The sequence below is a fragment of the Etheostoma cragini genome, chromosome 12 (assembly GCF_013103735.1).
Source record: "Etheostoma cragini isolate CJK2018 chromosome 12, CSU_Ecrag_1.0, whole genome shotgun sequence".
Taxonomy (NCBI): domain Eukaryota; kingdom Metazoa; phylum Chordata; class Actinopteri; order Perciformes; family Percidae; genus Etheostoma; species Etheostoma cragini.
Window position 1 is genome coordinate 1,879,124 of NC_048418.1, and position 20,646 is coordinate 1,899,769.

At 42.0% G+C, this 20,646-nt stretch overlaps 2 protein-coding genes across 3 annotated transcripts in view; one reads left to right on the top strand and one right to left on the bottom strand.

Moving 5' to 3' along the window:
* The window catches only part of LOC117954656 (solute carrier organic anion transporter family member 5A1-like), a 24,559-nt gene that overhangs the window by 886 nt on the left and 3,027 nt on the right, over nt 1-20,646 (bottom strand). Inside the window, 6 exon segments of the mRNA XM_034888618.1 lie at nt 88-367; nt 620-779; nt 3,644-3,842; nt 9,402-9,566; nt 9,745-9,962; nt 11,409-11,541. Of these exon segments, the coding sequence (XP_034744509.1) occupies nt 88-367; nt 620-779; nt 3,644-3,842; nt 9,402-9,566; nt 9,745-9,962; nt 11,409-11,541 (1,155 nt within the window).
* Nucleotides 14,466-20,646, top strand: part of LOC117954598 (double-stranded RNA-specific editase B2-like) — a 55,711-nt gene continuing 49,530 nt past the window's right edge. For both annotated transcript variants that reach the window (XM_034888529.1, XM_034888530.1), the window contains exon 1: nt 14,466-14,472. The gene's annotated coding sequence lies outside the window, so the exon portion shown is untranslated. The remainder of the gene's footprint in view (nt 14,473-20,646) is intronic.

A 20,646-nucleotide genomic window follows, 5' to 3' on the forward strand; every position in this document is an offset into this window, starting at 1 on the left:
GTCTCTTTATATAGACCTTAGTGGTCCCTAATACTGTATCTGAAGTCTCTTTATATAGACCTTTTGGTCCCTAATACTCGGAAAAACCGAGTGTATTTTAGAAGTATTTCAGAAGGTGATACCTGAGGGTGACGATGATGGCGGAGGGCTGGGCGCAGGCCGTGATGAGCGTGACGATGAAGAGGAAGATGAGGAAGGGGATGAGGGTGTTGCACGTCCGGTCGCACTTCCCCGACACGGCGTAGCCGTTCTCGTTCAGGTAGGTCTTGACGATGACGAGCTGGAGCTGGTTGCCGCCCTGGCCGCTGGACGACGGCGTGATGACCTGCCGGCTCTGGACGCAGGCGCAGTCCGAGTAATTACGGACCTGAAGGGTGGCGAGATACATGTACAGAGTTTTAGGCACTTTGAGATCCATCATCAAAAATACTGCAAGTCTCACAGGAAAACACAATACTTCAAACCTCTCTTTCTCCACTTTTTTTGCAGTTTTTAAATAAGCAAAGAAACATTAAGTATGTATTAGCTTGATATTCTTTTTCAATGTTTTTTTGCACTCAAATCATAGATGTACAGCAACGTTAGCTAGTCCGGGTTGTCCAATCTCCCGGCCTCTCACCCCGGTGCTGTCGTTGGCCACGCTGTTGCAGCCGGCCAGGCAGGGGTTAAAGTACGTGATGCCATCGGAGCCGCAGACCGGAGCGTACTCGTGGATTTTACAGCCGCAGTTCACGTTACAACCTCCGGTCAGGTTCCTCTGGGTCATGGTGAGAGTCGGTCTGAAGAGAGAAAAACACACAGTCGCTCTTAAGGTTCTGCAAAAAGAGGGATGTGGAAACATGACAGAAAGACAAGGGACAGAAAGACAAGGGGCAGAAAGGACGAGATACAATGGACAAGAGATTAGAGGGTACAAAGAGATTTGTGAGAGATGAGAGGGGAAAAAGATGAAGATATAATAGCGAAATAAAGAGGATAACAAAACATTAAAGAAACAGAGCTGGAGATGAGGGCAAGAAGGACAGACAGACAGACAGACAGACAGACAAAGAGGAAGGCAGGCAGAGAAAGACAGAAAGAGAAAAAGGGAAACAGACAGACAGTGAGAAAGACAGAGACAGACGGAAAGAGAGACCGACAGACAAACATACAGCGATACAGAGAAAAGGGCAGATAGACAGAGACAAACAGACAGAGACAGACGGACAGAGACAGACACACAGACAAAGAGAAAGACAGACAGAGGAAAAAGAGAGACAAACAGACAGACAAAGAGAAAGGCAGACAGACAGAAACAGACGGACAGAGAGAAAGGCAGACAGACAGAAACAGACGGACAGAGACAGACGGACAGAGAGACCAACAGACAGACAGACATACAGAGATACAGAGAGAAAGGCAGACAGACAGAAACAGACGGACAGAGAGAAAGGCAGACAGACAGAAACAGATGGACAGAGAGACCAACAGACAGACAGACAGACAGAGATACAGAGAGAAAGGCAGACAGACAGAAACAGACGGACAGAGACAGACGGACAGAGACAGACGGACAGACAGACAGACATACAGAGATACAGAGAGAAAGGCAGACAGACAGAAACAGACGGACAGAGAGAAAGGCAGACAGACAGAAACAGACGGACAGAGAGACCAACAGACAGACAGACAGACAGAGATACAGAGAGAAAGGCAGACAGACAGAAACAGACGGACAGAGACAGACGGACAGAGAGACCAACAGAAACAGACAGACATACAGAGATACAGAGAGAAAGGCAGATAGACAGAAACAGACGGACAGAGACAGACGGACAGAGAGACAGGCAGACAGACACACAAAGAGGGAAATAAATAAACAAAACACAGAGAGAAGCACGAGTGAAAAAATGAACCCAGTCAGCCAAAGACAGTCTCTTCCAAGCTGTCTTTGGACATGATCCGGCGTTACCATGTAATCACTCTCAGGGATGCTGCCTCCTGACTGGCTGGTTCTGTTATATCCTGGGCCGGTCTGCACACACGCTTCGTACCCAACGCCGGCCACACACTGGACCATAAAATCTACCACTGACTCCGTCACACTGGGACACGGTTTCATACGAGAAAAGGCTGAACTGCAACTGAAAAATAATGTGGTTTTTTTTGACATTTTTTGTCACTTTTTCAATGTTGTGAGTACTATTTTGATTTTTTTTCCAAAGTTATTTGATATTTCCAATGCTGACATTTTCACTGCTTATTCCAAAGGCCCATTTTCTGTGATAAAAAAAACTGAAAATGGGTCAAATTTGACCCGAAGACAACATGAGGGTCAATATTTAATATTATATTTATTAACAGCACAAAGTGTTTTATGTTTTATGTTCATGATATATGTTATTTGTTATATGTCTGCAACCTTGTTGTTTGTGCTGCTGCTTATCTTGGCCAGGACACTCTTGGAAAAAGAGATTTTTAATCTCAATGAGTTTTTCTTTCTGGTTAAATAAAGGTAAAATAAATAAATAAATAAATAATATAAAATATAGTCTAAAGTAGGTAAGATTTTCTAATACCTAATCTAAGAATACATAAACAAGACTAATAGCATCAGAACATGTCAGAAACCCGGCAACATATCCAAATGCGTTAGAGAAGATGTCTGCGGCTTTGATAGAGGACATCCATCAGGTTTTAAACAACAGGAGTGTGTTGAACTGGATCAAGGTAACAGGCAGACAAAAGAGAGAGAGAGAGAGAGAGAGAGAGAGAGAGAGGGAGAAACAGACTGCTGCATTCATGTGTTGCGACGACGTTACAATGCTCACTAAGGCCACTTCTCTTTCTCCACCTGGCCTCTCTCTTTTACCCTCTTTCATAATTCCCTTTAACTCTGTGGGTGTTTATCTTTCTAACTCTTCCTCCGCATCCATTTATCTCCTCCTCTTCTCTACTCTCTCCTTGTTTTGGCTGCCTCCCTCTCTCCTCCACAGCCACGTCGATCAATAGGAAATGTTTAAATTCAGAGAAGACACAGAACAACCTCGACGCTGCACTGACGTGGTTCTTTCTCGTCAGCAAGGATGTGCAACTAGGGATGAGCAGAGTACTCGGCTTAAGCACTTTTGCCACAAGTACAAGTATTATACGAGTAATACGAGTCAATATCTGTACTCGGATTGAATAAAACTCCTCTGCTGGCCGTGGCTGCGTTCTGTGCAATAATTAAATAATTAAAAGTTAAAAAAAGAAAGTTATATTGAGTATGAAAACTCTTGTTCATTACATTTTACTTCATAATTGCGACCGCATGTGTTGTATTTATTGTCGCAAAACTTGTTATATACTGTGTATATAGTTCTTTTGTTACCATGACCACACCATTGATCTGAAGCTCAATGCTGATGCTGTCGTGTAAATAGTTTTCTAATCAATCAAATAAATATAACAATTTCTGATCAACTCATATCAATTGCATGCTTAATATAACATACCGGTTAAAGCCCCGCCCATTTCAAGACCACCCGACACACTTCCGGGTTAGGCCCCGCCCAGTCCGAGTACAGATAATTCATGTGGTAAACAGATACAGATAATGCTGTACTCGCTCATCCCTGGTAACAACCCCCCCCCCCGCTCCCAGTCTTCCCTCCTCACTCACCCGGTGGTGTAGGGGATGTTGATTCCTCCCAGGTTGATGCTCTCGCAGCCCACGATGAACAGCGTGGAGAAGCAGAGCAGGGAGACGCCGCTGCAGATCATGGCCAGCTTGGCCGACTCGCGAGCTCCCAGCTTCAGCTTCTTAATGATGTAGCCGCCCAGGACGATGCCTACGCCGGCGCTCGGCACAATAATCACACCTGGGGGGGGGGGGGGAAGGGTCAATATTGCAAATTTAGATAACTAATTCATATGCTGCAAGTGAAATGACATAGTGTCTGTATGCAGAAAACCCACTGTACTTTACGTAACCAGCACCAAACAGCAGAGCAACAAAGTTAGGTAACAAACAATGAAGCATTTAGCAGCTAAAGAGACATTGTTTTCGTAGGAGCTGGTGGAGACCAAACCAGAGCTACGAGTGAATATTGTGTTACATTCATATAGTAGACACAAACACACATATCCAAATGAAAATATAGTTATCTTAGTCTGCTGGATGTGTAGCCTTAACTGCTAGTTTATGATATTAACATGTCTATCATCCAGATTTTCATGCCCCCTTGTGGACAGAAATCAATTAATGCAGCTTTAAAGATGCAATCTCGTTCTCTATGACGTCACACACACACTCATGTGTATGACATCTTTATAATATTTAGTCTACCCTCACTGACATAAGTAATAAATATAACTTAAAAGCACCCAATCTACAGCAGTTGAGCTTCTAACTTGTAGTTTTGGAGCAGTAGTAGCACATTATCTTCCTTACTATGTGTGTTGTTCGGCGACACTATATTTCTTTTTGCCATCTGTCAAAACAGCTCAGGCTTGTTTTGTTAGCCAAGAAGTTTGTTTATTACTCTTCTACAGAAGTCACAGCTTACATTCAAGCTCAACATATTTAACCATCTGTAAATTGTATAACTGGTTGCTGTCTTTGCTATCTCTTCATACAACAAGACCTAAAGAAAATGCCTTACATTACCATGACAGCACACATCTGTAGTGTGGGTGGCCTTGAAGGAAGTGGAGCCTCTGGTAGGTGTTAAATAATGTTATTTTATGTGCAAATCAGTGTTTACTGCCATTCTCAATCCAGTCTGGAGTTTCACTGCCATGACTAATGCACAGTGTATTCAGACACTTTTCCTCAAGCACATTCTAGTTCCTGACATTTACAAAATAAACAATATTTGATTAACTGTTTCTTCAAGTGATAAATGTTAAACTGTACATTAAATGTTGAGAAAAAAAAAAAAAAAAAGTTGGCAAGTTGGTTGTGCTTGAAAATGTCTGTCCGTGAGGTTGCGGTTTAATGTAAACTGACAAGCAAAGGAAAGGTTGAATTAATTAAATACAACAAACTCCTTGGCTAAATGAAAAGTGACTAATCTGTCTTTCCAGGTGAAGTTAGACTGGGTAAGGCACGTCCAATCAAAAGAGACGCCAATCTGATGAGACAGATGCGTCATTAGACCTCTAATTTGATTAAACTAATTATTATCCGAAAAGGGTGCATAGGTACATAGTTCAGGGACAGAATATTTAACAAGCCAGGGGGGGGTGATGATTTCCAACATCATACTTCTTCTGCCGAGGGAACAGAACCCCGAACTGCAAACTTGGTCTTAGTCATTAGACTTGTTCATGCTGAATGTCTTATTTACAAGAAACTAATGTGCACATCTCTGGTAAACAAACACACAATGTAAAGGGGTGCTTTGCATGTTTGTTTGTGGAGAAAATCAGTTTTAACCCTTGTGGTGTCTTCCGTCAACCTTGAAAATAAATCTTTTGTCACTTTTTCAATGTTGCGGGTGAGTTTATTGATATTTTTGATGTTGACATTTTCAGCGCTTATTTCGACGGCCCATTTTTTGTGAAAAACAAACAAACTGAAAATGGGTCAGTTTGACCCAATGACAACATGAGGGTTAAGAGGGTAAATGGACTCCAAATATCTGGTCTGAACGACCTCTCGAAGCAAAGAGATCTTGGAGCAGGGTTACAAAAACAGATTCAAAGCGTTTTTTATTTGAGTGATCGGATATCGATTACTAAAATCCAGAATTCAATATTTTAATATCTGCCTTTTCACCACAGATGTAGTGGGATTGACCCACTTTTTGGGAGACAATTCTTAATCTAAACATTAACCTGGTGCATTTAAAATAAGTATTTGAGGGTTGGGTTTTGTTTGTACAATTTACAGCAGAAGTATCTAAGCAAAAAATTGTTTTGCAACTGAAATTTTTCTATCCTGATTGATATTGTAATAAAAAATTTGGAACTTATTTGAATCGGGAAATCATTGGCGACGACCAGCCTTCCTGACGATTAAAATAGATAGATAGATAGATAGATAGATATTTATTTATTTATTGATCCCAAAAAATGGTAAATTACGGTGTTACAGCAGCACATAGGAAAAAATATACATACATACAATATACATGAAAAAATAATAAGATTATTAAAATATAAGAATAAAATATAAGAATATTAGAGCAAATATTTAAATATATACAGGATGGGAAAACTGTGCAACTGCTTAAATAATATGCTAATTGTATGCTAAAATTAACCAATTGTGCAGGTTGCCCTTAGTGCAGTAGTGTGGTGTCTAAAAGTCTCGTCTACACCCAGGGATGACGTGTTTAAGAGTTTTATTGTCTGTGGTAGGAAGGATTTCCTGTTCCTGGTCGGGGTTATTGATTAAGTCAACTAATAGAAGTGTCGACGAAATCGCATGAATGTTAGTCGACTTTCTTTAAATCGAGGAAAGCCCTTCAAACACAACCAGCCATTTACTTAATTTTAAACTGTCAAGTCTGTGAGCCGGTTTCCAAGAACTATTTTGATTTCTTCCACTAAAGGCTGGCATAATATGAAAATATACGTATGAGTGGCAGATTTAATCACGGACTTTCAGCCCACTCCACCTACAGCTGAGACAGTTATGCAACTCTAACACTGAGAACAAAAGTCTCACAAGATGGAATGTCCAATGCAATGCAAGTACGACTAAAAGGTTTCCAAAACTATACGAATAAAGATTTTGTTGGATAAAATGTGTCTGTTCACTGTTTCTTCAAACTTCAGCCACTAAAAGCATCAACTTTCTGTGTGGAAGGTTCAGATGAGTCATGGCACCGGCGAGTGTGACTAACGACGAGCTGCACTTTGCAATCAAAATCCTTTCATCCAAAAGGTGAGTGTCTTATTTTGTGATTTGACTCTTAGCATTAAGCAAAGAATAACATGAGCAGCCAAAAAACAAGCAGTGAGGACGTCAGGATTTAAAGGTATTATGATTAGTTGCTTGTTGTTTTAGGTCCAGAGCCTTAACTCAAATAACCCAGCGATGGTGAAGGGAGTAGCTATATTTTAAAAATGTTTTTAATGATTTTATTTGGGGCATTTAAGGTCTTTTAATGACAGCACAGTTGAAGACATGAAAGGATAAAGGCAGCACAACCAATATGGCGTCCGCAGCGGCAGCAGTCACAGGTGGCTGTGAATCACTACGACAACAAACTAAAGAGGCGACAAGTCAGGCATCTGCAGGTCTGATATTTGTCAAGTATGCTGCAATACTGATATTCTACTGGCTCCAATTGTGCTATGAGGCTGCTCGTCAAAATCATCATACACGGACATCAAATAAACGAAGTATCAGTCCTAAACTCTCTAGACGGCCTTTAACACCCATGCATGGCAACGCAAGCTCCACGAAAACCGGGGATTTTGTGGAGCTTCTCGAGCAATCTTGACAACGCGCTCCTTGTCCTTGTGGTGAGCCCGCATGCCGTAGGAGGTCCTGCTCATGTCCACTGTCATCCCACTTGCTGCCTGGGAGGTGTGGAGCCGGGTTAATCTGGACGGGCTGGACGGATGCTGTCCGGCGGGGGGCCATGCCCGGAGGTTGTGCCCTGTTGGAGCTGTGGAGATGGACTGCCGGCCCGACGCGAGCCTCGTTGCTATTTAAAGACCGTCCAGCGCTCACGTTGTTTAAAGAGCAACTGCATCTGAGTCCATCTGTGTCCCCATGGGCGTGCTGGTCTTACAGGGAGCCAGAGCAGGACAATATATCGATATTGTGACATGAGAGTAGATATAGTCTCAGATTTTGGATATCGTAATATGGCACAAGTGGTGTCTTTTCCAAGTTTTAAAGGCTGCATTAGAGCAAAGTCATTTTCAGATTTTACCAGACTGTTGTAACTGTTCTATTATTGGCCTTTTCCCACTTAGTCATTACATCCACATTACTGATGATTATTTATCAAAACATATTTTGTAAAAGCACCAATTTTCTCCATATCAACACTACAATTTTGTTGCGGTATCAACACTGACGTATTTTGTAAAAAATATCGTGATATTTCTCCATATCGCCCAACCCTACAGGGAGGTGTATTGCTATCTTCAGGAAGCAGGAAGTGTGAGTATATGAGTCCATTAAGTGCTTGTATCCGAGTGTGAGTCTGTGTGTGTGTGTGTGTGTGTGTCTTAGTGTTTCTAAATGTGTGTGTAATGCACTCAGTGCTCTGTGTCCCAGGTGCTCCCTTAATTTGAAGACCAGCGGTTTCTTTATTATTAATGTATGTCGTAAGCAGCTCTGCGCTAAGATAAGAAACAGCAGAGCAGCGCTGAACAGGCAGAAAACTGAAGTCCTGTGTGTTGTCTGAATATTCTGGTCTGTCTGCATCCTGTCTGTGCTGCTGTACAGACATTAAAGGGGAGTTCATAAAGAAGGCAAAGAACAAGTTGATCTTTAAGATGCTGAAATTTGAGTTTTGTGAGAAATAAACCCTATTTTCAAAAAAGTCAAATTTAAGTTTGTGAATCCCGATTATTGGAGATAAAGATGTCGGAGTGGATCAGAAATTCGATTGGGTGGGGAGGGGGTAACTTTGCTTTTTGAAGGGGGCATGACGAATAAGCGAAGCAAAATGCTTAATAATCACATTAAAACTAATTACGCTGCACTGTCAGAGAGACATTTGAGCGGGCGAGAGAGAGAAATCGTAGCAGAGGAGAGTTACCGTTTGATGACCAAGTGATTGTACGGGGATTAGGGTTAGCTCCTAAGACTCCAGTCCCGTCTCCCCCTGAAGCAAGAACAGCTAACACTATCTACTGTAATCTACTTTTTGAGTTTTGTTTTAGCGAAATACTGTTTCTGGAAAACAGTGAAGCATAGGTCTAGGGCTTTTATTGTGAAAGGTAAGAAGAGAAAGAAAGTCTATGGTAAACACTGCATTTGTCATAGTAGTAATAAAGTTTGCCTCTGTACAGTCTGACAGCAGCCTCTATGTTGCTGTAGATCTTCATCAGTAAACACAACCTGATTCATTGATGTCTTTATTTGCTTGGCGAAAGCTCACAGAACTCGACTTCATTTTGGAAAATAGAAGAATTACAGCGCTTTATCGCCGCGTAATAATCCCGCTCTGTGTGAAAGTACTGACAACACAAAACAGCGGTATGGGGCGGCCTATAGCTCCCTCAGTAAGTGCTCTCGCCCCATGTGGGCTAAGTCCTGCAGGTTTGGATCCAGCCTTCCCCCATCTATCTCTCCCCCCTTTCACATGTCTAGTGTTAGGGTTACTGTCACTGTCTAATAAATGGGAAAAAAAACTAAATAATCTTTAAAAAAAAGAACAACAACAAAAAACAGTCTGGAAATATATACTGAAAAACGTCCCCGGTGTGTAAAAGCCTGGAAGAACGTTGAGTGTAATGGAGCTCACCGGTGTAGATGCTGGCGCTGGACGCCGGGATGCCAAACTGAGACTCGATGAACTTGGGGATGAAGGTGATGAAAGCGGTGACTATGGCGCTCTCGGCCGTGTAGGAGAGGCTGACGAACAGGAAGGTCACGTTGCTCAGGATCCTCACTGCCGCTTTGGGCAGGTCTGCAAGAGGAGGAGGACAAGATGGCCAGGCAGGGAGAAAAGTTATTTTCTTGGTTTGTTGTTAAGAAGTTATTTGTTCCTGACAGTGACCCCCTGTCAATGTTTTTAACATTGACCTTAAGAAAAAAAGAGCAGAAGATCTACATCAGGATTATGATAATGTTTTTCCCTCCGGTACCTTTGATGTCCTTTCCAAAGCCCATGGACGAGGTGACCGCCTGACTCTTGTTGTTGCTCTTCTCCTTGAGGACGTCGTCGTCGCTGGACAGGTCGTCCATGCTCAGCTTTTTCCTTCTCTTCTTCTTCTTGTGTCGGGGGGGCAGCTTTTTGGGGAAGGTGAACATGGGGAAGATGACCAGCAGCATGGCCACGGCACACAACAGGAACCCGCTCCACCTAGACAGGACGGGAGAAGATTTAAATTAAATATTAAAAGGCCAAAAGTTGCCATTTTCTGAACATAGCCATGATGACTAATACACATAGACATCATTGAAAGAAATGGACGCAGCGATGCCATATACTTCAACGGAGACCAGTGAAGTCACTTTTCCGGTGATGGCTGAGCGTTACTGCGCAGCCTCCAACTGAGCTGTGACGTGAGCAACCTGTCTGAAAGTTGTAAGTCTTCTGGTAGCTGTGCAAGAGAAATCTCAATCATTCCCAATCAGCAGAGACGAAGAGGTAGGTATATGTTAGGAGATAACATAGACGCAGGCTAATTACTGCTAACTAACATGCTAGTTAACATTAGTAATTAAACCAAAACAGGTACTTTTAAGTCCAAAGTGCCTGCGAACTTCTCCTGACTATACGGTAAGTCTTCTACTATGCAACAGAAAGTCTGCCTATTTTTATAAAAACGTCTGATACGGAGTCATAAAGTGAGATACAAGGGAATGGAGCCTTTTATACATTGTTGTGTGTCTTTAGAAATAAACAATGGACAAATAGAGTCTTTAAATGCTTCAGATGTAAAGTTATTCGCCGTCAAAGTGACGTCAAAGTGAATGGGAGTCAATAGCATGCTAACGGCAGGTGATGGCTTGTTAGCTAGAATCTCCCCATAGGAGGTCCGCTTTCTGGATGCTAGCCCCCCCCTTGAAATACAGAGAGAGTAGTGGGGAGCTGATAGTCTAGCTTCGTAGCAACTCATTTGGCAATGGCTTGAATGTAACGGCCACAAAACACTGATCCAGCCAATCGGGAAGACTCGGCAACAGTTGATGCACCTTAAAAATACAGGAAAACAATGAATGAAGTGAACAAGACACTTTTCTCCTCTCTCCGAGCTGTCAAATAATCTCAGTCTGAACTTGGTATCATTTTATCTCTGGGCCTCATTTTTTAAACTGTCGCCAGGCTTGTGCAAACTCACTGGTAGACTCATCCATCCTCTTCCTGCTCTCATCACTTATAATTCATGTAGGAAGCCCACAGGATTAGCTAGTGAGTCACTAGTTCTGCTGGCAGTTAGAGGGTGGCATCACTGAGAGCTTTTAATAGATAACTTACTGTGTCTCATACACAGCAGCAGATTTAGAGATGGCTGTACAATATGTACAAAACAGGTGTCCTAAGGAGCAAAGATGCATCTGCTGTCCTGTATTTAAAGTGATGCTGCATCTGGGAATCTTCCTGATTTGTAAAGCTTACTGCACACAGTATCATTTAAAATGTGGTCAACTTTGTATTCACTCTGAGAAGTAAGTAACAAAATGTATTCTGAGTCCCAATACTCATTTTTGGCAAAGATAATGTCTTTATGTTATATTTCCCACATTCATATTATTACGCACATATCACACTTCGACCAGCCCAAAGCAGCCAGATTGTTCTCACCAGTTGCCGATGAAGCGGGGGTCGCTTTGATCGATGTTGACCGTAGTCTTGGGGTCCACGTAAAAGCCGATCAGGACTCCTCCCAGCAGGTAACCAGCTGCTGGTCCCAGTGCTCCCATCACGTACATGATGGCTGAGGAGAGGAGAAAACAGTGAACAACAATAGTTATCAAACTTTATACCTGCAATAATCAACGGTGTGCCATTAAGGGGAATAAAGACATCAAGCTGAAAGACAGAGTCACCACACATCCAGCAGACACAGAGCAACATTTTCATCCCGATGGAGTCGTGTTTCTTTACACTTGACTAACCCGACTGAGGGTCCTATCCTCGCGCAGCGTAAAAGCCCGACACGAGTGTCTTTGCTAGTTTCAGAGCAACGCAGTTGTCAATTTACCGTCCGGCACCCACGTGGTTTAAATAGCAAATGCACCATTGGCGTGCTGGTCTTACAGGCAGGGGTGTTCAGGGGCATTCTGGGCGTGCTGGTCTTACAGGGAGGTGTGTTCAGGTGCATTCTGGGCGTGCTGGTCTTACAGGGAGGTGTGTTCAGGTGCATTCTGGGCGTATTGCTATCTTGAGGCAGCGGAAAGTGATCGCACCATTGACCAAAAAAAACCTGGTCTACTGCCAATAACGCAGCATTTCCTTGTTATTTCAACAGTGCATTAGCAAAATGTGCCAAGGCTCGTGCACAGCATGCACACTATGCTTGTTACACACACACACACACACACACACACACAGAGACGCACAGCAGCACACAAACATGAAAAAGATAAAAAATTAAAATATTCCAATATGAAATAATGCTATGATATAATCTGCTTGTTCTCACTTCACGCACAAACTATGGAGGGACCCTTTTACATTATACAGGGGGATTTATGTAAATGTTTATATACAAAATATATGAATTAATGCAGTATTATTGAGCTAAAACAACACAAAAACCAACTATTTTGTCTCCTACACTTAGATACGGACACTGGAAGAGACATCTGGTTGATACTGGCAATTAAAAAAAAACTTTATTGTTTTTAGGACACCCAACTGTAGCTTTCTGCCTCTTCCAGAGCTTACATTTTTCCTCTGTACATGTTGCATTGTCCTTTGTTCTATACCTCCACGTATTAAAGGGAGTGAACAGAAAACACACATATTGGCAGGAGAACGTGTGACTAACAGTAAGCAGGATCCCAGATTTTTGCTCAGCATTTAGCCGGGTGTCATTCTGATCATTTCCTTGGACTTCCTGTGTCTTATAAACATGGTTTCAGATACATTTGTCTAAGAGGAACAACTGTACGTAAACTTTTGTCTCAAAGTTGTTTAATTCCCCACACTCAATGCCTAACTTTAACCCTTATGCAACGCTTCAACTCAAACTAATCTAGGCTTGAAGAGTGGGGTACAAAAGCCCATGTGTGCGGGTCATGTGTGCAGATCATATGATTGTGTAATAAGGGGCCTGCATGGGGCTGAGAATAAGATTTCTCCAATTAGGGGGAATTAACATCTTAAAAGTCTTTGACCCAAAGTTTAAAGCTAAAAAAAAACTAAAAAATGCGGTGGCGTGACTTAAAAACTGAAAGCTGGGCCAGGCACTTGTTTCAGAGTCCCTGTAAACTCACCTGGGGCGCTGGGTTCATGTCAGCAGTAGCTTCGAAGATGCCTAATTTCTAATCACCAATGTTGTGCTTTTCAAAATAAAATAATATGATGGCTGACTCTGGGCACCAAATTAAATAAAACACCACATATCTTGTGGAAGTATACATATACACATTTATATATGTATATATGTATATATAGATAGATAGAGAGAAAGAGAGAGAGAGAGAGAGAGAGAGAGAGAGAGAGAACCCATTTGTTCTCATTTTATTCTATGGCTAAAAGAATCTCTGGTCAGGAGTAAACCCCATACTTTTGAACATTATGAAAGACCTGGATGTCAACAGGTTTTTGGACATGCCCCAACATTACAACAACGGAGACCTTTTAGAAAGAGGGACGCTGTATTTGCACGGCCGAAGGAATCCGGCACCAGTGGAAAACCTCCAGAAAAAAATCATTTTTTGCACTGCTGCATGTAAACGGGAATATTAACGTTATATTCTCTTTCATTAACCATGCAAAAAACTAAGTGGGAATATTGTCTTTTTCTAAATAAGGGTAAAACCCGGATTATAAAGTGCATGTAAACTTAATCAGTTATCATGATAAGATTAATTGAGGGAAAAATCTAATAGCGTTGCAGCCCTTATAATAATAATAATAACTGATTACTATGTTGGTCTGATATTCCTCAGCTGCTCAAAGCATCCTCACAGAGGCATATTTTCTCTCCACAAGACTATTACATCATCCGGCTGAGAGAGCCAGAGGCCGGGATGATAACGAATCGGGATGGGATTGAGGGTTTGGGTTTTCCAAGGGGACCCGGCGGGAAAGTGGATAATCCCTTATCTAGCAGGAGGAAAGGGAAAGCCCTCGTCTGGCGGGCCGCGGGTTACACAACGTGATGCAGAGCATCGGCAGAGGGATGAGAGACGCCCGGGCCGACCGGCAACCGCTTAGATACGAGGAGACGCGAAGCATCTGTGAATAAAACATGATAGACACGGAGATGGCGATGGTTGAAAGAGAGAGCGAGACAGAAGGAGAGAGTGTGAGATGTGAAGTGTCCAGTTTCAGCAAAGAAAAGTGGAACGAAAACCCATCAACGTCTTTTATGAGAACATATTGAAGAGGGTGTGACTTCTAAAGTAATCAAGGACTAGTAACTTTGACACATGAGTGCTACATGTGAGATTCGTAAATGGTCTATTTACGGATAGATTGACTTCTTTTACAGCTGATTGTGTTAAGAAGATATTCAACATTCAAGAACTTTGTCTAACTTAATTAAATATTTTTAAAAAAAATGCTTTTGTAGGAAAATTATATTCACTGTTCTGGTTTCTGCACTAGTATCAAAATATTACAAACGCTATCTGCTGCTAGTTTTAGGCAATTATCTAAAATGATGGCAAAAAAACATCAATCAATCAATCAATCAGTTTCCATCCACAGCCTTTATGCAAATACATTCAAGAGAATATGACAAGTTTACATAATGAAGCAGTTCAGTGCTTCTTCCTACTTGTTGAGACGGCCCGAACCATCTCAACTGGCTCCTTTCGACGCAAAGTAGCAGCGGCTCTACTCCGAGCTCCTCTCGGACGACTGAGCTTCTCACCCGATCTCTAAGGGAGACGCCAGCCCATCCCACCCCCCTCCTGGGGAAACCCATTTTGTCTGCCTGCACCCTGTAAATGTTCCATAGTGTTCCTGTAATGTCCCGCCCTCAATCCTATCTGATTGATAGTGTTGCTGGGTATTTTGTTGAAGGTTTCTAATTTATTAAATCGTTGCTTAAAGCATTTAAAGAAAGTTTTGTATAGGAGTTTGTAATCTTCCAAAATCTCAGTTTCACTAACTATTAATAATTGGTTTGGGTCTTCAAGATACAGTATCGGTCGATCCCTAAAATAGCGTGAACTTAATTGTAATAAGTCATTACAATGAGCCATTATACCCTCTGCAGGGTCTCTCAGTGTTTATGGGCTCTCTAGTGCTGCCAAGCTGTTGCATCACCATCACCCAACACACCCAATGAGAGCCCCCCCGAGTTGTTACCGCATCCGTAGTCATCTGCCGCTACGCAACCCCGATTACACGAGTCGGGACCGGCACAACGGCGACACACAACACGGCCGTAAAAGAGATGGATGGCAGCTGTAAACCAGCAGAAAAGCTAATAAAATAAATTATAAAAGTGATTTTTTCACATTACTGTGTGGCTTTCAAGAGCAATCGGAACGATGGGAACCTCAATGAACATGCAAACAGCTTGTTAGTTTTCAACCCACTCAGCATTAATCAAAACACATGAATCAGGATTGGATTTGAGCTTTCGTTAGATCTTTGCCAGTTGATGGACGGGTTTATTGGCCCTTTTTTTTTTTTAAATGCTACAAAACTGCATCTGCGTTGTTTTGTGACACGCATCACGACAGCAAGAGGTGAACGCTGAGAGAGGAGCCATGTGATCAAGTGTTTGGAGAAACAGACAGACGGCTGAGGCCAGGGTGAGATGGAAGACACACACACACACACACACACACACACACACACACACACAAACGTTATGGGATGGCAAACTGCGTTGTCCCAGCAACCTGCTGACACAGCACTGTCTCAGAGCAACTTCCCAATGGGCGTCCAGCACCGGCATCAGACTCCCTGCCTCCATGAAATCTGTGAACAGGCTTCCTGCACTAGTAGCATGGACAAATGGCTGAAAGCAACCTAAATCTCCCTTTAATGGCTTTAACTGTTCCTCTCAGTGGTGGAGGAAGTACTACATTTCAGTACTTAGTAGTAAAAGTACAAATAATCAGAGATATATTTACTTTAGTAAAAGTAGATGTTCCACAATGACAACCCTAGTTAAAGCAACACTAGGGAACTTTTCCCGCTTCGGTCAGATATGTGAAAAAAGTACAGTACAGTAACAAAGAGTACATTCCACCAATGGTTCCTCTTGGCATTTTCAATAAGATTTCAAAAAAACAGCTATAATCAAAACAATGTTCACACCTCCCAAGAATCATCACAGTCATCCTGTTCTTTTTTTTTCACTGTGGTGTGATTCTGATGTTTTTAATAATTAAATGCAATCAACAAATTTCAACAAGAATCCTTTATTTTTTTTTAAATCTCATTTTCTTTTACACTAGATAGGAAAAACAATAAACAGCCCTGTACTCCTATAGTTCCTGGTGCATCACAAAGTTCACTTTTAACTCACTTTACACCAACTTTGCTAACTCTTTTTTCCCTCTCTCTTATCCTCACAGCGGCTCTCACACCACTCGCTCTTCCACACGGGAACTGACGTCACTCACTTAAGGCACCCGGCCATTCTCGCTCTAATTTACGCTATTCAGGATTACGTTACCCCGCGCTACCGCAGGAATTTCTTCCTAATCAACCACAGTAAGAAGAAGTCCACTCCACACCGTGCCAGCGCTGAGCTCAACACCAACATACAAGGCCAAACAAGCTCGTCAATTCCATCCTTTACTGACCTACATTCGCTCCCTGTACACACTAGAGATGTAAACTTGCTAATACTAGAAGTCGAGTCATGTAAAGTTAAAGTTAAAACTACTAGAACTGTTGGGTCCTTGTAAATTAGGGAGTGTGGTCTAGACCTGCAACATCTGTAAAGTGTCTTCAGGTAATAAAATTGAATTGAATTAAAGGTTTAAAAGTCAGTCAGTAACGTACATATCTGTCCACCTTTCTTTACCTGGTAAAAAAGCCAAAATATAACACAAACTGTACACTTGATTGACATGGAAAGTTGACAATGAAGGAGGAAATTGCTCTATAAGCTGATAGGAACTGTGTTTTTGGCTAAACCTGCGTCCACTTCTACTGTAGATGAACGTGCAATGTCTTGTGTCCTCTCAGATTTACAGACAACGAGCTCAAAATCTGTTGTTCCGCATTGTTGCTTAATTAATGACAAACATTTAATTATTGAAATTGTTTTGGATGAATCATGTCGACTGACTGATCCATAAATTGTTTTTGCACCTTGTGCTTTTTTTTAGCTCAAATTGATCATAAAATAACACTTCAGACTGCCGTGCAAAGCCAAGAATTACAGCAGCATGTGCATGTGCAACCAATGGATTTTATGACCTTATAGATTTTAATGTCATAACAAAAAAAAATAGACCCTTTGGTAAAAAGCTTTTATTCAAAGTACCTGGCAACACCATGCCATACACAACAATATGCTATTAGTGACCCCAGCAGGTGTCTGAACCACTAACTCGTCTGTTTGTGTCTCACTTTAACTGTTCGCAGCTCATTTCTCATGTCATCGTCTACTCGCGTCGGTCAATAAAAGCCGTCTAATTTAAGCCGAGTGGCGTAAAGACGGCGCTACCTCTCACGTCCCATCGCTGAGCATGGCTCGATCCATATTTGGGAACACAAACCGCTCCCCCGATAAACCAGGGAACATGATAACCAGACCTCCCGCCAGGTAGAGCTGCTGTGTAGCCCGGCGCGGGACAGCGTGAAGCTCGTCAACAGGAGAGAAAGTGTTTAATGTTCAGAGTCCTTAATTCATGGCAATGTTTCTAGTCCTCAGGTTGCAGGTTGTGTATGTTGGGGAGCTCAAAATGGAGCTCGAGCTGATTCTCCCATAGACTTGCATTGCAAAAAACATGTGAATATTTTACTTTAAGCTCGTATTTACCTTCACAAAAGTGCTTGTTTTGTCAAAACTGGCTCAGTTCTCGTTGACTACTTCCTGAATCAGCAGGGGTGTAAAAACCAGAAAATGTCACGATTCAATATCGATTTTTAGGCTCAAGATTCAATTCAAAAATCAATTTTCAATTACAAAAAAAACAATTTACAGTATGTAAAGTAGTATATAATGTAATTTTCCCATGCATACACACCATTACAATTTTTTTAACACAAATTTGAATCTATTTTGAATCTGTAGAGCTTGAATTGTGATACAATAATGTGAATTGATGTTTTTGCACCCCCCACTACCGATCAGAGCTTTATAGGCAGTATTGAGCTTGAAAAACCCATAAAAATAAAATCATTCAAATACAGCCACAGAAAATGGCAGCACAGATGAGACTGATACAGCTGAAAAGGTTAGTCAGCTGAATCTTAAACTGACATGTAAACATGAAGTTAACTGCACATAGAAACCATTAATAGCCTCGGTGTCAATGTTGGGGGGGTCAAAAATAACACAAAATAACTTCCCCACCCAAACAGGAAACAGCTTGCAGGAACACGACGTCAGGCTGATTAAAGAAGGGACAATTTGGTTGTTTATCACTCACATAAAGCTTCTCACAGACGCTAAACACTGTCCAACTTGATAACAAGTGTGTAGATGTGACTTTATATCTTATCCAGAAAAAAGGTGGTGGTAGTTAGATCTGTGTATCATTTAATGGACTCTATATTACAACCCATAGCCTAGCCATGAAACACACACACACACACACACACACACATTAACCCAAAATACACAGGTCTCTGGTTGCATATGCAGTAACATGTAAAAGCACGCCAAACACAAACACACGCTGTTGGACCATAATGCATCTCTGAGCTGGGACATCCAAATATCAAGTAGCTGCAGCGTGTGTCCTGATGGGACATGGGAGCCAAACAGAGCATCTCTTATTGGGGTTACAAAGCAATATTGTGCTGAATTATTCTAATGGATGTCTGGCTCGCTTTTGGGCATGATCTCATATGTAGGCTAACGCAAAGCCGAGCCAAAGTGGACCAGAGTGTCTGTTCTCCAGCAGACTGCAAGTCTGCCCGCACCCATACTGGGACAAAACAGTGTGGCAATGCCACGAAACGTAGGACGTTCTCTGTCTTTACCTCTCATAATTTAGCAAACTGTGAGTCAGACCTGATCGCCCAACATCAGTGTTGAATGCTCTAGTCGCTGAAAGGGAGCAAATCTCTGCAGACAGGTTCAAACACCTGGTGGAAAAGCCGAAACCGGAAGAGTGCAAGCTGTTGTACAAAAAGACATGTCTGTGAATGGGTGAATCCATTATTTTAATCTTGTATTTACCTCCACAAAAGTGCTTGTTTAGTCACTGACAGGCTCAGTTCTACCTGAATCAGCAGGGGTGTAAAATTCAGAAAATGTCATAATTCAATATAGATTTTTTTAGGCTCACGATTCAATAAAAAAAAAACGATTTTCAATTAAAAAACAATTCACAGTATGTAAATGTACTTTTCCCCTGTGATAGTATACACGGCATTTCAAAACAATTTTTTTTTTTTTTTTAATACAAATTTGAATCTATATTGAATCTGTAGAGCTTGATTTGCAATACAAATGTGACTCGATGTTTTTGCACACCCCTACCAATCAGTAGCGGCAGATGTCTGCAAATATGGGCTTGTGTTTAGTTGGATCCCCAGTTTCATAACAAAGGGATGAACCCCGTCTTTAGCCCGGAGTGACGTCCCTTGTTCTTCCAATTCCAGGCCATCCAGACCCAAGCAGACTACGTTGCATTGGGTTGGGCAACTCATGTTTCCCACCACCCTCCCAAGTGGGCTTTCCATCTCAATTAGCAGCTGAGAAGACACCTTAGATCTGAGAAGGGATGGCGAGACAAATGGCGCCCATTGATTTCAGTACACGTTTAGCTCAATGCTGTGACAGGAAATTCCCTCGATCAGGCCGTGGTTTTAAAAGTGTCTGCAATGACAAAGCAGTGGGATGAATGAAAACGGCGGTCATCTATCTATGTAGAAATCCTGCTGGATCCACATCCAGCTGCAGATTTACTAAAGACATCATCTGTCCTCCGCTCATCTCATGTTCTACCACTAGCATTGTAACCCAAGTAGGCTAAGTAGCATAAGACGCCTATCTGGGTCCAGTCAACCCTTTGTGCACACTTCAGGGACAATATCAGACACTGTAGATCTCAACTGAGTCCAAAGAGAAGGAGAGAGAGGCATTTTAAAACACATACAACCTACTTTGAACAAACTGTAATCTAAAGATCCTTCAAGCACCTTTTTATGCTTCCTCTTGAGCAAGTTGCTCAACTGCCAATTACACAAATGTTGTACAGAAGTCAGATTATCTGCAACATGTACATGTACTGCACATGTAAATACATGGGTTGTTAAATCCACTACTGTTACACGAGTACTAGGAGTTAAAGATTAACAGTTGGTGGCCGGCTGCTGTTAAACCACAGCAGGAGAAAAAGAGGACAGCGAGATGACATAATTAAAAAATTGCCTTCTTTTTATTCTTGCACTATTTCGACGTTCTTTCGGCTTTCCAAGGCTGTTAAAATATCTTAAATTAGTGTTGTTTGCCTAAAAATTGTTCTGCACTCCTTGACATGTTGCTAAAAAGAAGAATTTTTCAGTGCATGAAAATCACAGAAGAAAGAAATGTTCACTGTCCACCTCCCTGTCCACATCACTGTCCACATCACTGTCCCCTTCACTGTCCACCTCCTTGTCCACTTCCCTGTCCCCTTCACTGTCCACCTCCCTGTCCCCTTCACTGTCCCCTTCACTGTCCACCTCCCTGTCCACATCACTGTCCCCTTCACTGTCCACCTCCCTGTCCACATCACTG